The sequence below is a fragment of the Paralichthys olivaceus genome, chromosome 13 (assembly GCF_024713975.1).
Source record: "Paralichthys olivaceus isolate ysfri-2021 chromosome 13, ASM2471397v2, whole genome shotgun sequence".
NCBI classification, from domain to species: domain Eukaryota; kingdom Metazoa; phylum Chordata; class Actinopteri; order Pleuronectiformes; family Paralichthyidae; genus Paralichthys; species Paralichthys olivaceus.
Genome location: NC_091105.1, coordinates 11,602,227 through 11,620,720, shown reverse-complemented (window position 1 = coordinate 11,620,720; position 18,494 = coordinate 11,602,227). Strand labels below are relative to the sequence as shown.

The following is an 18,494-nucleotide window of genomic DNA, read 5'->3' as shown; positions in this document are numbered from 1 at the left end:
TCTGCCTGACCCGTACATTATCACACAGTTTAATACCTTCTGGTGCACCGCCATGCCACCCCACTACTACTGTAATTAAATATGCACTGTCTCACTCCATTGGAATAAACGTGGCTGTTGTGGGTCTGAAGTGTCGTTGTTTCATTGTGTGCTCTCTTTTTCCCCACAAGATAAACCGAAGCCTGTGTCAGCTCAGATGTGTTGTTTTGCCCTTCAGCACGAAGCGGCCGTGTTTATCAGGCTGTCTCTTGTTACATGTGTTGCGTTCATCTCATTGTAAGATATCCTGACCAAGAAAATATTTAGACATCCTTGAATTTTGGTGAAAACATCAACATGCAGATATGCTGAGAGACAGTTGAGGTGACAATAAATGGAATGAGCAGCGTGACCATCTGCTTTCTGCAGTGGGACACCAGCAAGAAGTCACAACATGGAGCTATCAATGGTCAGTGTGGGAGCTGTGTTCATAGTTTTACTGCTGCTGATGGTACTCAGCTTCATCTCAGCTCGCAGAGACGAATCTGTACAGCGGAATCGCATGGGAGGTAAGTCAACAGGAAAATATGTGTTTGTTGTGCTCATGTGCATGTTTGACTGCACTGATTATTCCACATATGAATAACTACAGATCACAGAACTAGATTATTGGTCAAATGTGTTAATATAATTTCACATCATCCTATCTCTCTCTGTCTAACCTACCTTTCTCTTTACTAACTCTGTCCAGACGCTCAATCTGGACGTCTCCCCTGCTCCTCATCTCCCTTGCTCCCGGGTCCCCCCGGCCACTTTTTCATCGGCAATATGATGGAGCTGGCACACGATCATCTGCCGATTCAATTCACCAATTTGGCAAAACGCTACGGGAACATTTACCGGCTGAATTTTGGAAACACAAGTAATCCTTTCAGATTTCTTTACTGAATATTGTTGTAATCAGGTTTAGATGGTCACCACACCAAAACCCTGTTTTTTTTTCCAGCCATGGTGGTACTTAACAGTAGTGAATTTATAAGAGAAGCACTGGTGAAGAAATGGTCTGACTTTGCGGGGAGACCAATCTCATACACGGGTAAATGACTTTAACTTATTTTTCCATGTAGGAATGCAAGAATAATGAGTTAGTGTTTGTCCTTAAAACCACTACTGACTTGTATCAGGTGACACTGTGTCCGGAGGAGGGCGCACCATCTCTCTTGGGGATTATAGTGAGGAGTGGAGGGCCCATCGACGTCTCGTCCACAGCACGTTACAGCGCTGCTGCCAACAGTCTTTGCATAATGTGATCGAGAGACAGGCCTTGTTTCTGAGAAAGGTATGAATAACAAGAGGAACAGGGTAATCTAAAAATCTTAATAGTCTATAAAGTATAAAGCATAGATCCAGAATTCAAACTGAATGTCGGTCTGTTTCCAAAGTGATCACATAAAAAGGTAAAGTGTAGTTTGTTCACTGTTCAGGTTTTGATGGATTATCAAGGAAGTGCTGTGGATCTCTCTGAGGATTTCTCAATGGCTGCCAGTAATGTCATCACCACCTTGGCTTTTGGAAAAGAAGTGAGAATCTTTCACTCCACAGTTTGGTTTGTGTCTATAAATTAGCTTTTCATCAATGAACAGTTGTGGTTGTGGCAGAGCAGAGCTTCCGATGCCTATTTATGCAGGAAACTGGGGAATTCCACTGTTTATGTTGCCCCTTTTTAGCAGCTTCCATTACCTGTGTATTCACAATGTGCTGCTCAGTTGCTGTTACAGTGCATTTCATTTGCAGTTTTAAAACATAAATCTCTGTGTGTTTTTAGTATGACAAGAGTTCCTCAGAGGTGCATCAGCTGCACGACTGTTTGAATAAAATAGTTGCTCTGTGGGGCTCCCCCTGGATTACTGCTCTGGACTCCTACCCACTGCTCAGGGTCAGTAGATATGAACCCATCTGACTGTAGGAAGCACGAGGAGACTCACATTCATGTGCACAATGGGAATTCACACACATTATAACATCTGTTCTCTCTAAGAAACTTCCAAATCCAGTGTTCTCCCGTCTCCTGAGAGAGGTGGCCAGGAGGGATGAGATTATAAAACAACATATCAACAATTACAAGGTCTGTAACAACAAATACCAAAGAATAAAAGGCATCAAAATGTGTTGAGAGGGCTAACCAGTATGAGACACATTATCCTCCAGATGCTAATGTAAAAGTAGGTTTTTAGAGCAAAAGACAGAATAATAATGAGAAATCATCTCAGATAGATTCACCTTTCAAATCAAATATTCTTTGCAGAACAGTTGTTGAATCCCAGCTCTCTTCTGTTCACGATGATCAGCTGTGACTTTGTTCTCTGTGCAGTCACAAGACAAAAAGAACGAGGGCGCCATCACAGGTTCCCTCCTCCAGGGCCTTGAGGAACAGTGCAACACAAAACAAGGAGTGGTGAGTAGTGAACCCAGGAGGTCAATATGAAATGTGTTTAAACAGACTATGAACTGGATTTTATATTGTTTGCTACAGCTCCTCACAGACACTCACGTGCACATGGCCACTGTGGATCTTCTCATTGGGGGAACAGAGACCACTGCAGCCTGGCTGAACTGGACTGTTGCCTTCCTCTTGCACAGGCCCGAGGCAGGGAACATTTTTATTAACACACCATGAACACATTTATAAAGTTCATATCCATATATCTGTCCTCTGTTGTTTAAAATCTCCAGGTGCAGACCATGGTGCATGAGGAGTTGTGCACAGTACTGGAGGACCGATATCCCAAGTACAGTGACAGACAGAGACTCCCCGTCCTGTGCTCTTTAATCAACGAGGTGCTCAGGCTGAGACCCGTTGCCCCGTTGGCTGTGCCGCACAGAGCCATCAGAGACAGCAGGTTCGCACAGAGACGAGAACAAAGCATCGACTAGAGGAATGCATACAGTCCCCAAATGAAACCACATTTAAATTCATTAGATCTGGATATTTTATTTGGATCTGCACCAAATTGCACACACTCGTATATAGGTGCCCTAAATATATCTGATTTGTTTCCTCAAGATCCATGAATTAGTCAATCATTGAAAATTTAGAAAAACCCTCAATCTCCTACAGTTAAAGTGTGCCTCACGTAACTGTGTGTGTTTCTGAAGTGAACATTACATTATCATTAAATAAATAACGTTTAATTTATCTACAATATTTGATCTGCCCTTCACTTTATATGATGACAGATGTATAATCTCATATTCAGCATTGCAGGTTACTTCATCCCTAAGAACACAGTCATCATTCCTAATCTTTTTGGAGCTCACCATGATCCTGCAGTGTGGACTGACCCATACAGCTTCAGACCAGGTACTGCTCGTACTACCGGGCAAATTCCTTTCACTTGGCTCAGCAGCAGACCTCAAATAAAGTAGCTGCTTTCTCTCTCCCACAGAGCGCTTTCTGGAAGGAGGAGAGGGAGGAGGATCCACCACCCGCTCCCTGGTGCCTTTTGGAGGGGGCGCTCGGCTCTGCCTGGGGGAGTCTGTTGCCAAAATGGAGCTCTTTCTGTTCACGGCCTACTTGTTGAGAGATTTTCAGTTCGTCCTTCCCGAGGGCCAGGCGTCTCTGCCCGACCTGAGAGGTGTTGCGAGTGTGGTGCTCAAGATCAAGTCCTACAAAGTTTTAGCACGTCCAAGACCTATGACTGATCCCTGAGCTGCAGAGGGTGCATACGTTTACTTGATTCTGAAACATTAGTTGCATCTCTGTGCATGTGAATGAATTGTTTTCTGTTTCTCTGTAAATAAAACAATAAAACAATACGTTTCCTGTGGCAAAGCAAACTACAGCGTGGTTTCACATGGACTTCAGTTTTAGTGAACTTTGAACCATGATATTCACTTTACATTTGTGTTTATGAAAACCCCAGAATCAATTTGATTTCTGCCAAAGCAAACTCTATAGTGCAGGTTTAAATGTTGTATTTGATGTGTTCTTTTACTTGTCCTCATGTTTTTTATTGTACAGCACTTTGATCAACTCACTGTTGGATGTTTTAAATGTGTTTTATAAATAAACTTGACCTAATTATGAGGTTATATAGTCTCCATGTGAATGATCAGTGATCAGTGCTATGACAGTCATCACTGATGGCATCAAGGCATAACACATATATAACAAGGAATTACCACAATATGATCAGCTGCTGTCTAAGACAATCAGAAAACTCTGCAGTCATGAGTGATCATGTACCCTTCAGTAAAGTCCTCATATACTGAGACTGAGTATTGTCCTGATGTGTTAAGCTTGTTACAGGTTTGACCATAAACAGGTCAGTTGTAAAGTACTTCCTGTTTCATCAAAAAACAGAAATTCCACATCACAGACCAGATCAACCAAAACTAAAAACCTTCTCATATTAACATTGTCTTAAGACCACAGAGGCAAAATTTGATGTTGATCGGATTGTTCAATATGTTTCCTAGTAAAAGTTTCTTATAAGTAGGAGGTCCAATATTGCATGATTAATGATATTGATTTCCAAATGACAGATTTCCTGTTGGGTTGAGGGTTTTTGCTCCAGGAGCCTGTTTAAAGGCTCAATATGACGGACGTGTTTCCCAAATTTCATACATCTAGAACATATTTAAAACAGGGGGCTTTAATTTTGAAAAATGCAATCAAGCCATTTCACCAAGGCCACATGTACAACCCGTAAATTATAAACACTTGTCTCCAGACCAGATATGTTAGTTCTTGAGCATGTTTAGGCGCAATCTTTAAAATGAAGGGCACATTATGGTCTTTGCTGTATTCGTTGCCAGATCCTGATTTATGTGGAACAGCATGTGACTCAAAACCTGAATGAGAAGCTGAGGTTCTTGACCTATCCAGGATTTGTTCTCTAATTCATGGATCTTGATGAAAACAAAATTCCAGGTCTAGTGAATTTAAATGTGATTTCATTTGGATGCTGTTGGGCCCTGTACTCCACTGATAGACATTCTACATGCAACTGTAAACTGCTCAAACTCAATTTATGTTGCAACAATAAGGATGTCTGTCATTGGGTCTGATAGCACCACCTAGTGGACAAACATGGACAACAGCTGGGGTTCAGTCACTTGGTAACTACAAAATGATTATTAATTATCAATGATAATCTTTTTTGATTCATTTAATCTGTAGTTAATTTATTGTGGGATACGGTTTGATAATTCCAGGCTTTTAGGGTCTGTTATCAATTCACTTTTTTATATCTATAATATCTCACTTTATAGAAATTGAACTGAAAAGTTTTACACGTACTCTCTATGAGCTAATTTTAAAAGAAATTTGAAACCTTTACTGCAAAATGAATGCACAGTTAAAATGAATTGAACTGAAACACATATATTCACCATCAACTGAGTTACAGTATGTTAAGGGTCACTGGTATCAAAGAACTTAAGTTTTTAGCTCTCTTAATGAACACCTCCTTCCCTATAGACAGTGTTTCTTTGCCATGTGGGGTTTCCTCTATCAGATCGTGTTCCTCTGTTAATTGGAGCATGGCTGGAGAGTTTGGTTCAGTCACTGAGGTGGTGAGAGCTGGAAGAGTGAGCGCTCCAAACCTCCACAGGTTGGCCCTGCTGCAGGAATGCTCTCTGGAGATCAACCGCCCTGTGCTCAACGATGCACAACTTTACTCTTGTGACAGTGGAGCTCTCAGGTCAAGTGTTTCCCTTCTGATTCTTCAATGTAAGTGACTTCATTCACCCGGTCGCTCGAACAGTCCTTTGATTTTATAAATTGCAATATTGTGGTCACATTTTCATTCACCAGTTACTGAGAATCCAAGTCCTGCAGAGGGCACAGTGGAACTTCAGTGTTTCCTCAACACATATAAAGGACACGTTGCCTGTAACAACGCAGGGTTTCACATCATGTGGAGCGCTGAGGATAACACTCCGATAAATGGAAACAGATTTCACTTTGAAAACCCGTCTGAATGTTTCTCTAAACTGATCATCGAGAAGAAACTGACGGACCGTCTTAGGAAATGGAGATGCCAAGTGATTCAGAATGAGGTTGTTAAAGCCTCCGTCAGTTACACGACAACAATAATAGGTAATAATCTGTGCTCACTCCAAATGAAAGATGTCGTTTCTCATCTGTTTCACAAGTGTAACCATGGCTCCCTTTGCCCCAGATGGTGTAGAGGAAGTGTTCACTGTTGAGGATGAGTCAGTGTCGTTCCCCTGCAGCAGCACTTCCTCTCTGGGCATTAGTGGCAGCGTGAGGTGGGCAGTGAGCGGAAGACCAGTCACACATGATACCTGAGTTGAAAAGGGACAATCAGAGCCCTTTCATTTTAACAAAGACTCGTCACTGCTCATCAGTGAAGTGAGGGCTCTGAATGCAGGAGACTACCAGTGTTCAGAGGCCACTGATGAGAAAAAAGTGCTCAACAAACTCAAACTGCACACCCTCGATGGTGAGTACTACATCTGTTCAACTTAAAGGTTCAGTGTGTAGAATTTTGTGATATCTAGTGGTGAAGTTGCATAGTACAGCTGAAACCCCTTCACCTCACCCTCCCCTTCCAAACATGAAAGAGAACCTGTGGCAGCCTACAATTGTCATAAAAACTCAAAAGATGTTTTGTTTGTCCAGTCTGGGCTACTGTAAAAAAAACATGGCAGCCTCCGTAGAGAGGATCTCCTTGATGTAAATATGAAGTATTTACATGTAAAGGGCCTTTCTAGGGTAAAGAAAACAACAATTTGTACAATTTAGAGGAAAAACACTCAATAAAACATCACCAGGATTTTACATTCACTTTCTGCCAATAGATCCCTTTCATCTAAATATTACACACTGGAATTTTGAATAAAGCCACATTAACTGCTATTAAAACTTTTCTGCAAATGTTTTGTGTTCACAGTTATTTCACAGTGCGGACCAGGAGGACACAATCTCACACTGACGTGTGTGCCACACACTGACGTTACCTGCACTAACACATGTGACAAAGACTTTAATCTAACTTGGTCTGGAAGAGGCCAAACTATCCGACAGAGTGTTTTAATAAACCACAGTAACACTCTTGTAAACAAGCTTATTCTCCCAATTTGTTCTCCGAGCTCGGCTGAAATAAAATGCTCTGTGCACAGAGAGGGTGTTGTGATGGCAACAAAGGAGTGGCGCTCTGTCAGCTGTAAGTATGTGTCATGATATTGTTGCACTTTTCTCCTAAATTAAACCCACATGATGCTCCATTATTTCTGAAACAGGGTGAAAACGATAATTATTCATTGTCCCCAGCTTTGCAAACACCAGCATGGTTATTCCTTCCTCTGGGCCTCGGGATGTGTGTAGCTGCTGGAGCAGTCTATGTTAAGAGGAAGCGCAACAAGGCGAGTACTGATTTAACTCTGGTTTCATGAGCTTTTCTGAGCCTTGTTGTCAAGGAAACATTAACTACATGGCTAATGTTTTCCTTCATCTCTTTTTGCAGCACATGAACAGTCAAGTATTGGAATGGTAAGCTGAAGAAAATAGAAAGTCACTCTGTGGAGCACATACCTCCACTATGGCCCAACAGTCCCCTTATGAAACCACATTTCATATTTGACGCAGATTTTCATTAGGATCTTCACAAAGTTAGCCTACACTCATAAATAGTGGTCCTGTTAACATGACAGTTTTTTTTCATCAAGTTCCATAAGTTATTCTCTGAGAAATCAAGGAAAATCTTAAAGAAAGTGAAAAGAAAAATTCATCAGGCCCAAAATGAAATGGCTTCTTCCTTTAGTCACACCCTACCCCTTCACAAAATGTTTTAGAAATTGGTTGAGAAGTTTGTGCTGCTAATAAACAAACACAGACAGAAACATATTGATGGAGACAACAAAAAAAAAATAGAAATAGCAGAATAATCTTTTTGTGCAGCTGAAATATCCTAAAGTAAAAACGTTCCTTTTTTTTCCAATTCCTCTTCACAGACTCATGTGTATGAGATTATTCAGGATGTAAACAATACGGAACTACAAGAGAAAAAAGAAACCAACAAAGAAGCTGTCACCACAACTGACAGTTTCTATGATTTATTACAAGCTGTGACCTAGATCTGAATTTGTTTGTGTCCCTATTTTAACCTAAATAAAGCAATTTCACAACCATCAATGAAATAAAAACTTTATTTTCAAAGAATGTGTGATCATTCATCAACCTGCAGATATGACTTCAAATTGGATGAAGTGAAGGATTTTAATGAAAGATTATGTTGTTAATTATTTTAAGTAAAATAGAAGGTTACAAATGGGGAATATGGTCACAGTTACTCTTCTTTTCAAAACTAACTCATAAAATAAAGTTTAATTGAAGGCTTTAGCTCTTGTGACATTTCAAACTGCACTAACAACATAAATAGGTCCAACCGAAGGTATTTATTTGTTTCTGTATCTGGGAAAGAGGAAAAACAGCTAAATCCGAACTCCAAAATACTGTATTTCTAAAATAAACTGTCTCATATTTTGAAAACTTCTTGTTTAGTTGATGTCACAGATGTTTAGATGCACCATCTATGTCCACGAGCAATCCAGATTAGACAACAAGCAGCTTTTAATAGTGAACTGTAATAAAGGTGAGAAAAGTTGTTATTTGGTCATTTCATCATGAAGAGACTTAAAGTATGCTTCTGTGATTTCATATTAAATGTACCACTTACACGTGCAGATGGTTTCATCCCCGACTTGGTAGATACTGTTGAATCGTGAGTTTGAGGGATCTGTGAGATAAAATGAAAGGTTGTCAGTGGACAATACAACCAAGCTGGTGGGGGGGTCAGGTGACAGAGACAAAACAGGAAATGAGAGAAATGCGGTTCTCACCATCTGAGAGTGATATAGTCTCATAAACATCACACTGAGGAAGTGTCCCTGATCGACAAAAAGAGAAAAAGCAACTGTAAGGAGACTTGACACTGCAGTCGTGTCAAAGCTGAAGCATGTGCACAGATCAGACCTGCTGCTGGTGACCTCTGGGTTCGCTGAGGGACTCTCTGGGTGTTACGGCAGGAGTAAATTAAGACTCCTATCACTGCAGCAGCGACGACAATCCCAATAACAACTGAAGTGACAACTGCAATAAGTGTTCCCTTGCTCTCCTCCGGCCCGTTTTCTAAGGGAGGCTCAGTGTTTGTCAGCACTGAAGGACAAGAGTAGTGAATTAAAGAAATGAACTGACAGGATGTATACACAAAAAAGTAAACAAACCTTGCTGAGCGACTGGAAACATTGTGACCTCGACAGCACCTTCACCTTAATAAAGGAAAGAGAAAAAGCATTGTTATGTATCGTCATTTGTTGGTGTTAATGATGTTGCCAAATATAATTGCTTAAGAAATTACCTTGGACATTAATTTTGATGTCAAAGCAGCGTTTAGCTTGTCTGTAAATGTAATCACATCTGTACCACGCGCTGTCACTTGCTCTCATAGGCTGGATAACCAGTGATGTGTGGTTGACTTGAAACCGGTCAGAGGGGAGGGGGAGAGGCTGACCTCCCTTTAGCAACAACCAGGAGATATTCTGGGGCCTTGATGTTACGTCCACTGGGAAATCCAGTTTGATGGGTGCGCTGGGTGCTGCGTTCATAGCTGGCAGGAGTTTGCAGTCTGAGAGAGGAGAGATTTTTTTATACGTGATTCATTTGGGATTTATTTGGAACATAATGAGAATAAAACGTGTCATCTCACCTTTTACTCTTAAAGAAATGTTTCTGACCAGCTCACAGTCCCAGCCTTGGCACATTTCACAGCTATAGAGTCCCTCATCAGATTTTTGTACATTTGTGAGAAGGAGAGACATCTGTTTTTCCCCATCCACTTTTAGTTTCACACGTTCGGCGTGCTGGGATTTATGAGACCAGGCCATGACCACTTTCTTCTGACCAGCGTCTGCGGAATACTTAATCCACCTGACTCTGTAGCAGCTCTTCGGATCCGTCACGTTTGCATCGACACAAGGGAGAGTAACATCCTCTTCTCGAGAAGCCAACACAGTCGGTGGTAAGTCAGCTTTGAAGTGATGATCGACAAAAAGAAAAGTATTTAACCAGTTTGAGAAGCATATAGTGGAAATACTGTTTAGTGTATTTGAAAATGATCTGCGTTCAGTATCAGAAATGTAAGACTAAAAAAGTTATAAATGATATTTACTGAATACTACAAAAGGAGAATTGTCTACTGATGGTTAGAAAGAAAACAGATTTTACTGATTTAATCTGATTAAGATTATTCATTGACCTACTCACCTCTGCAGTCTGATATGATCATTACGAGACATGACAAGAGACACTGTGGATAAAATGCTGCCATTCTCCGTGCAAGCTTAGACAAAATGCTTTATCTTTTAGACTTGCAGTTTCTATTTTCAGTTCTTCAGGTGTCACAGAAGTGTCATCAGGAAACTACCTGCACAGTGAGTCCTTGCTCTGTTGACTTGTTTACTTGGCTAATAGCGCCACCATGTAGCCAGGACTAATCATTACATCAACCTGACCACTGGCCATTATAAAGCACACGTTATCATCAAGTTAACCATGGGGCTCAGGTTTTAAATGTGAGTAGGGAAAGTAAAAAGAGAAAGAGGAATTGACTATTTCCTCAATAACAAAAAAATAATTTTGCCAAACAAATGCCTCATAAGCTAATGAATTATTAAAGTTATGTGTATTTATCTCTGATCTTTTTTTCTAACTAAATTAAAATTCAATCTTATAAGAGCTTATACATTTGAATAAATCCATCCTCAGCTATTACACAGTATTTATCCTTCAAGCAAACAAATGTCAATGAAGTGTTACAACAGAGCTTTTAACTGTGAATATTGTCATATGCATCCTCCAGTTGACCTCAAGTTGCAGCAACCTTAAATACGAAATAGGAACCTCACTAATGCAAATGGAAACTTTGTCGCTGCACTTCCTGTTCTGACTCTAACAGCACCAGCAAAAGCTTTCACTGTGTCAGTGGAGTTTCCACAGTGGCTCAGCTCTGCACAGAGATGGACAGCAGGGTTCAAGGTTAGTCAGATTTCTTTTTTTCTTTAATTTCTTTCATTGTGTCAGTGCAGTTAAAACAACAGTAGGGTTTGCATTTCTTGAATGGATGATTTGTTTCTCACAGGTGGTAAAGCATACGGTGTCCTCAAGTCTCATCAGGAAGAAAAACTGAACTCTGTTAATGAGGTATAATCATAATATCTTCATGAAAAGTCGCCAGGTTATAGACATTAATTTGTTTTACGTCCTTGTGCTTCTCCAGGCCTTTCTTTCAGATCCCCAATATGCAGAAGAGGAAGAGCTTGCGTCGAAACTTGAAATGTTTAAAAGTGAGGGCCGCCAATCTATATTCAAATGTTTTCTTTCCTACAGTGATTTTTTTATATTATGGTTCATGTATTGTGTATATTATGTGTATGATGATTTATTGTTTGTTTTGTTAATACATAAAAATAAAAAAGTAGCAGGTGGTAGACAAATCGACTATGGTACTATAGCATTCACAGACGACTTCAGTTAAAGTTTTAGTTGGTGGACTGTCAAAATTATTTTGAATGAGACTGTGCTTATTGTATTACAGAAAAATACATGGAGTTTGATTTGAATGACAAAGGAGAAATAGGTAAGAGTGCTAATTTTTATTTTTGTGCCAAAGTGAGCTAGATTAGAGAATGGATTATATATTTATCTAAATCTGCAATAATCAGTATAATATTTATGAATTATTATTTTCATAGATATAATGGGGTTAAAACGAATGTTGGAAAAACTGGGTCTGGCCAAGACTCACCTGGAGCTGAAGAAGATGATGTCAGAGGTTATTGGAGGGACGTTGAAAGACACTATCTGCTACAATGACTTCCTGAATATGATGCTGGGAAAAAGAAATGCAATACTAAAACTGTGAGTATGAAATAGGGAGTGTTTGGACACCCAAAGTTGGTTAACAGGAGATATAGTCCTGTTCCCAAATTGCAAAAGCTTAATTTGAAATTTTTTGAAATTTGTGTTACCTTATTGGTTATGTTGATTTCCTTTAGTCATAATCCAGCTGATCAAATTAGAAATGTGTTACAAAATCAGATAGTGTCTCAGTCTTTAAACCTGAAAGACAAAAGAATAATTAAGGCTTAAAAAGTATCCTATCTAATGAGATATTTGAGACGTCTGATAGTTGGACTGAATCCAAATCTGTTGAAACTTTATGAGAACGTCTTTTAAAGCAGCTGACTCATTATTTTCTTATTGAAGGATCTTAACATTTGAAAGCATGGGGAAGGAACAGGAGCAGAAAGATCTTGGACCACCTCAGCGCAAAACCTTTTCAGACCTGCCCTGAACAAGCTCTCCATCCTAAACTGGAGTGAGTCTCATTGAGACAGTTTTTTTTATGTTAACACCTAAATGCTTTTAAAGTTCATGTCAACAGAGGAAAATCAACATTGTAAAAATACGTTCTTTTTATTAAATAACTGAATCTACGTAAAATTTGTTGTGCATTCTGTGTTGTGTGATTGTGTACCTACATCCTTGCCATGAGTTAAACATAAGGATATCAATTTATATTATATATATTTTGCTTATTTTGTTTGCTAACATTTGAGATCACATTTTTTTTCATTTATTGAAACGATAATTAAATCTATATAAACATAATATACAAATCATAATGAAAAGTAAAATAGAAATAGAATTTGTGAAAATAAAAAAAAATACTTTAAAGTTTTTATTTTGTGGTTTTATTCCTGTTCCTGTGGCTTTATTTTGAAAACCTCGGGTGACCGGAAGCCGTGCTTGTCTTCCGGTGGAGGAGGTCAAAGGAAACAAGTTGTAAAGTTTATGTTTATTAATCTAGAGAAGGTGAGTACAGGGATTTTATATGAACAGAAACACTCATACAACAGAGGGGACTCATTCACATGTGATCATGTCCACACTGTCTGCTGGACGTTTCTTTAAAGTTCATCTCTGCTAGCATACAAGCTAGCGTGTAAATCCAGGGCTAACAGGCAGCAGGTCTCACACACACACACACACACACACACACACACACACACACACACACACACACAGAGGTACATTTAAGATTCCATACAGCGCACATCGCATCGTCAGTGTGTCACCATTTACCCTTTGGCTCATATTGTGTAAATCAAATGTTAAACCCGTGCTTGCACTGTTGACATCGCTAGAATTTGAAGCTCAGCTAGCCTTTAGCTAACCACTGTGTTTTGGTCTGTGAGGAGGATGAGCAGCTCCGAGGAGGTGTCCTGGATCTCCTGGTTCTGTGGGCTGAGAGGGAATGAGTTCTTTTGTGAGGTCAGTTTCCTGGATTCATGTCAATCTTACACCGGATCTTTTAATCTCCTCTTGTTCCCTTCAGGCTGTGACAGCTGAGCTCAGCACGAAGCCATCTCAACATGTAAACACTGCATGATCTTACTGCCTGTGTGTAGAGCTGGAACGAGGAACCTTTCAAATACTCAGTTATTGGTGACTAATCTGTCAATCAGTAAATTCATCTGCAGTTTAAGTAATTTACACACACATCAAGCATTTGCAGGTTACAGCTTTTTGGGAGAATATACTGCTTTATGTAATAGCAGCTTGAATGTAGTTTGGCCATAGTCTCCTGATGTGAACATCACTGATAACCAGTGGGTGAATCATAAACATCATAACCCAAGATTATATAAAAATGTAATGTAAGACTGCAATGAAGAGTGGGTGAAAATTTCCCATTCAAAACCAGAAAAAGTCATATTCACCATTACTCTTTTTTAAGTTAGTTTCATTTTACTGGAAGAGGAAATTCAATTTCACAACACCGCACATTAACCCCCCACAAATCACATCCCCTTTCAGGTTTTACTTTGGTCCTAAGGAAAAATATTTAATCTCAGATGTATCTTGAATCGATGCTCCTGGACTTGCACTTCCTGTGTAACAGCACGTCACATATCCTTACCTTGAACATATACATGGCAACCAAGACTAAGTCAGTAACAATGTAATCAGTGCCTCTTACTGTTCATCCAACTGCTGTTTGCTGCTAATCTTTCCCACTGAAGCACACGGAGCCAGACTCACAAAGCACCTTAATGAGAAATATTAAAGGAACCCTTAAAATAAAAATACTAGGAACAGTGTCTGTTGGCATCAGTGTGAGCCACAGTTCAAACTCTAACTTTAACCCCTTGCTTTCTTTATTGGCAGTATCAAAGTAATCCAGTTAAGCTCTTATGTGATGTTTCCACACCAGCGTGCCGTGACAATGTGCTGCTGCCACAGTAATTAATGCAATTAATTGCCATTCCTTGTCGCCCACTGCTTCGTCACAGGTTGACGAGGACTACATACAGGACAAATTCAACCTGACAGGTTTGAATGAGCAGGTGCCTCACTATCGCCAGGCTCTGGACATGATTCTCGATTTGGAGCCAGGTGAGAGACCATTAAGGAAGTTGTCATGTAAAATTAGACAAAGCGGTGAGAAGAGATTTAACTGCCCGAGTTTCTTTTAATTGACAGATGAGGAACTCGAAGACAACCCGAACCAGAGCGACCTGATAGAGCAGGCTGCAGAGATGCTCTATGGCCTTATACATGCACGTTACATCCTCACAAACAGAGGCATTGCACAAATGGTAGACAGCAGCTTCTCTTACACACTTAACTTCAGATTCGTACGTACGTAAGAATCAGCACTGATTTCTTAATTTGTTGTTCTCCGCAGTTGGAAAAGTATCAGCAAGGGGATTTTGGCTATTGCCCCAGAGTCTATTGTGAGAATCAGCCAATGCTTCCTATTGGTAAGTCTGACTTTTTCTCAGCCTTCACAGCATGCAAGAACTTTGCTGCACTTAATTTTGTGACCAAGACAAACTGTCGTCATTCATCTCTGGTGTAGGTTTGTCCGACATCCCAGGAGAAGCAATGGTGAAGCTCTATTGCCCAAAGTGTATGGACGTGTACACCCCGAAATCCTCCAGACATCACCACACAGATGGAGCCTATTTTGGAACAGGGTTCCCCCACATGCTGTTCATGGTGCACCCAGAGTATCGTTCAAAGCGACCAGCCAACCAGTTTGTGCCAAGGTCTGTTTGACTTGACACTTCCTGTCACTTATTGTAAACGTTATCCAGCATTAACTAAGTCATTCTTTCACACACTATACTTTATTAACATGTTTTCATCAGTTTAATGTAGTGGTAATGTTAGAAAGCTGAACTTGCATCAGATATTTATTCATGCAAATGTGGACCTTTTACTGACTGATATCAGTACTTGGTTTCTTATCACAGGATTAAAAATATATATCTCTATTGCGTTCAGGAAGTGATCATATTTTTGTTTTGTTTTTTTAGGCTTTACGGTTTCAAGATTCACCCGATGGCTTATCAACTTCAACTTCAGGCTGCATCAAGTTTCAAGAGCCCAGTCAAGACAATTCGCTAGAGGTCCACTTTGACAAAGATGGTGGACTCAAAGACTTTGTCGTTTACTACTTGTTTGGAGCAACAGATTACACACTCCCAATAAATGCCCAGTTCTCCAAACTCACATCTGTCTATACACTTTTTCACAGTTTTTCAACAGGTTTTTCTGTATTAAACACGTAATTATTCCTAAAGGATCAATCTCTTCATAGATTTTTCAACTAATGTTTCTTCAGTTTGATTTGAACAGAAGTTGCTGCACTTTGCTGCTTTGTGGTTCATTTGCAGTTGATTGAGTGTAACAGGAAATGTCACCACCTCCCCCTTTCAATACTTACAAGTTGATATTAAAATGCTTCAGCTCGTTTAAACGTGTACTGCAGAGCAAATATTGGAATGTGCATGAGATTTTATTCTGTTAATTGCAATATGTATGTAAACGGTGATATTTCTAAGTATGAAACCAAATGGAATAAGAGCTCATTTTTAAATCGACCTGTCTGATTTCACTTCTTTTTGGCAATGTTTAGTTTCCTTGAAAATCAGTGGCTGTGCTTGTCCTTGATTCTTAGGCTTATTTTCCATTTTTGTAGTTTCATCCTGTTTACATTGCAAGCTAGACACATTTCTCCTCAAAGTAGATTGAGCATGGCACCACATCCACTGTGAGAAAAGTGAATTGCATGAAATATTTATGTCTTACCAAGAGCTCATTAACATGTGCTTCACTCACACAGCCCACCGGAATGCAAAATAATGCGTATTTTATTTTTTTCATAAAAAGACGGATAAGTCACAAAGCAACAATATTTTCCATCGTCTAAAAACTAATTTTCTTCAAGTGGAATTCTACAATTTCTTCCAGGGGATTTTGCTGTTGTTGTCCATGTAACTACAATACCAATGACTTCTTTTTTGGGTAAAAAAAAAGTTTGCTAACAAATATTCTATCTAAAAAGGGATCGAATTGAAATTATTTCCACCTCTATGGAAAGATCCAGGAAAACAGCAAGTGAGAGAGCAAACCTACTAAGACTATATGGTAAAAAGGCTTTTACAAACTTGGTTGATAATGAATAGAATATTTAACATTGTGACATCTTCAGTGGAAACCAGCTTGTGTTGAAACATCACAGTACATCAACTCACATGAAACATTTCCTACTTTACAAATAAATTACTGTATAGTAGAACATGTAAAAAAGACAACTTGTGCTCCTATGAGAGAAAAGCCACATATACAGGGAGAGCTGCCTTCACCTCTTATACATGTGTTTACTGTGACAGACAAGCTTTTATATTAATTGACCTCACTCAGCTGAACATAAATGTACATTAATGTAGGGTAACAGGGATGGATATACATATATGGACATTTCACATACAGTCATGGAGGTCTGTAGTCTTACAAAGAATATCAAAACCTGAGATAAACAGACCGCAGCTTGAAAAACTTTTTTTTTTAAATTTTTTTTTTAAATCAACCAAATATATTGAAAGCAATTTTGACTTCTATGCTACTGAATAAAACAGGGCTGAGGGAAGCACTCCATTGTCATAAGTAAATTGTGAAAGGTTTGATAAACTTGGTGGAATACAAGAGGAAACGAATAAGAATGATTCAGGGCATCAGGCAAGACTTAAGATTTGAACAGCACATTGGCAACCTACAATTTCATGAGAAGATGGATATGAATAACTTAAAAACCTGGATTTGTACAAATACTATAAAAGCATCAATTCTATAAAATAGAGAAATATTTCAAAATAGATCAATTTGTAATTCAAACTTTACAATGACACGTAGGCTACCGGTTCCTTTGCTGGTTTGGGAAAAAAAAAGATTTTAGGTTTTCGTTTTCGTACCTGAGCAGTGAACTAAGTGAACAAACTGTCCAAAGCACAGAATATCTTTGTTCACATATTAATGTGAGGTATGTCATTTCATTAGAAAAAAAAAAGCTCTCTCCTGAAATAAATAGACAAGCAAGCAACAAGAGTTACCTTGAATGTAGTCTTAACGTTCCCTCGCAGCACCAAGGGGATAAATGCTTAAAACTGTGTCTAAACTAGCACGAAGACAGTGCATTTGTATAAAATTAACAATTTAAAAACAACTAGGAAAATAAAAGCATTTAAAAGCAAACATAACTGAAAATGCTGTCTTTCAACCAATAAAAGTGTATTTGCTAAGCTTATTGTTCGAACACCAGGATAAGCATTTAATAAAAACTGAAAACCTGTGCTGCCGCCTTCTACCTACAATGAACAGCTCGACTGGGAAATAAAATCAAATCGACATTTTATCTACTCAGGTTATTAATACATTTAGTTGCAGATGTGTGAGATATTTCTTTTTGGATATTTGTGTGCGGAGATCGAGCTGGTCAGTGAGTGCTGCTCACTGCACTCCAATGACGGGGTAGCGGAGGTGGAGAGTTGAAGAAATAAATGAAAGTGGTGATTCGGTTACAATGCTGATGCTCCGCCATGTTTCTCCTGCAAGATGGGAAAAGTCAAAACTGCCGTCATCATCTGTAGAAACACTTTACTGTCGAGAGTTAGATGAGACAATTTAAATATGAAGCTACAGCTAGCAGCAGATTCGTTTAGCTTAGCTTAGCATAAGGGCTCCACAAAGTCACTGCTCCCAGCTAAAGACAAAAGTGAAGCCAGATCATCTTGGTCGCCCCTGGTGGCTGGCTAGAGTATAGGTTATACACTCTGCCTCCTCCATGTTAGTGGACCAAACTAAAACATCAACTTTTCCTTGAAGGTTTTATTTAGTTATTGAATGATATATATATATATATATATATATATATATATATATATATATACATATATATATATATATATATATATATATACACACACACTGACTCGTGATTGGTCGAGCACATGTATTTATAGGATGTCGATACTGTGGCTCTTCGCTTTTCTTTTACTTTCCCTGTATCCAGTACTTATGCGAAGCTAATTCATGTCCAGGTTCTAGCTTCATATTCAAAAGACAGCTATCCCATATTCTG

General features: G+C 39.2%; 5 protein-coding genes and 1 long non-coding RNA gene across 26 annotated transcripts in view; 4 read left to right on the top strand and 2 right to left on the bottom strand.

Moving 5' to 3' along the window:
• The first annotated feature begins 327 nt into the window (after positions 1–327).
• cyp21a2 (cytochrome P450, family 21, subfamily A, polypeptide 2) lies at positions 328–3,816 on the top strand. The gene is made up of 12 exons (XM_020092799.2): positions 328–548; positions 731–901; positions 986–1,075; positions 1,164–1,318; positions 1,464–1,559; positions 1,805–1,915; positions 2,018–2,104; positions 2,351–2,434; positions 2,513–2,626; positions 2,713–2,879; positions 3,237–3,340; positions 3,426–3,816. The coding sequence occupies exons 1-12, from the start codon at positions 434–436 to the stop codon at positions 3,686–3,688; spliced, it is 1,557 nt and encodes a 518-aa protein (XP_019948358.1). The 5' UTR covers positions 328–433; the 3' UTR covers positions 3,689–3,816.
• Positions 3,817–5,893: 2,077 nt separating this feature from the next.
• Positions 5,894–8,164, top strand: LOC138413487 (uncharacterized). The gene is made up of 6 exons (XR_011245847.1): positions 5,894–6,082; positions 6,165–6,449; positions 6,900–7,172; positions 7,280–7,371; positions 7,473–7,498; positions 7,960–8,164. It is a non-coding gene; the product is annotated as an uncharacterized lncRNA (long non-coding RNA).
• Positions 8,137–10,411, bottom strand: LOC109633199 (uncharacterized). The gene is made up of 8 exons (XM_020092840.2): positions 10,271–10,411; positions 9,714–10,034; positions 9,366–9,632; positions 9,232–9,276; positions 8,981–9,163; positions 8,848–8,895; positions 8,685–8,744; positions 8,137–8,589 (listed from the first exon to the last, which is right to left on the bottom strand). The coding sequence occupies exons 1-8, from the start codon at positions 10,332–10,334 to the stop codon at positions 8,579–8,581; spliced, it is 999 nt and encodes a 332-aa protein (XP_019948399.2). The 5' UTR covers positions 10,335–10,411; the 3' UTR covers positions 8,137–8,578.
• Positions 10,412–10,942: 531 nt separating this feature from the next.
• LOC109633200 (allograft inflammatory factor 1-like) lies at positions 10,943–12,508 on the top strand. Of its 2 annotated transcripts, XM_069536977.1 has the most exons (6): positions 10,943–11,041; positions 11,145–11,206; positions 11,283–11,349; positions 11,601–11,642; positions 11,758–11,923; positions 12,272–12,508. In XM_069536977.1, exons 1-6 carry the CDS (start codon positions 11,023–11,025, stop codon positions 12,357–12,359), a joined length of 444 nt encoding a protein of 147 aa, XP_069393078.1. In that variant the 5' UTR covers positions 10,943–11,022; the 3' UTR covers positions 12,360–12,508. The 2 variants fall into 2 exon arrangements, with proteins under 2 accessions (XP_069393078.1, XP_069393077.1); XM_069536976.1 differs by lacking the exon at positions 10,943–11,041 and having other exon boundaries at positions 11,108–11,206.
• Positions 12,509–12,740: 232 nt separating this feature from the next.
• Positions 12,741–15,957, top strand: LOC109633363 (casein kinase II subunit beta-like). Of its 2 annotated transcripts, none has more exons than XM_020093165.2 (7): positions 12,741–12,880; positions 13,264–13,339; positions 14,362–14,464; positions 14,552–14,667; positions 14,757–14,832; positions 14,931–15,120; positions 15,391–15,957. In XM_020093165.2, exons 2-7 carry the CDS (start codon positions 13,268–13,270, stop codon positions 15,479–15,481), a joined length of 648 nt encoding a protein of 215 aa, XP_019948724.1. In that variant the 5' UTR covers positions 12,741–12,880; positions 13,264–13,267; the 3' UTR covers positions 15,482–15,957. The 2 variants fall into 2 exon arrangements, with proteins under 2 accessions (XP_019948724.1, XP_019948725.1); XM_020093166.2 differs by having other exon boundaries at positions 12,743–12,880; positions 13,267–13,339.
• Positions 15,958–16,209: 252 nt separating this feature from the next.
• Positions 16,210–18,494, bottom strand: part of LOC109633361 (uncharacterized) — a 34,957-nt gene continuing 32,672 nt past the window's right edge. For all 19 annotated transcript variants that reach the window (XM_069536950.1, XM_069536965.1, XM_069536966.1 and 16 more), the window contains one exon: positions 16,210–17,961. In XM_069536950.1, coding sequence (XP_069393051.1) covers positions 17,932–17,961 — 30 coding nt within the window. In that variant the 3' untranslated portion in view covers positions 16,210–17,931. The remainder of the gene's footprint in view (positions 17,962–18,494) is intronic.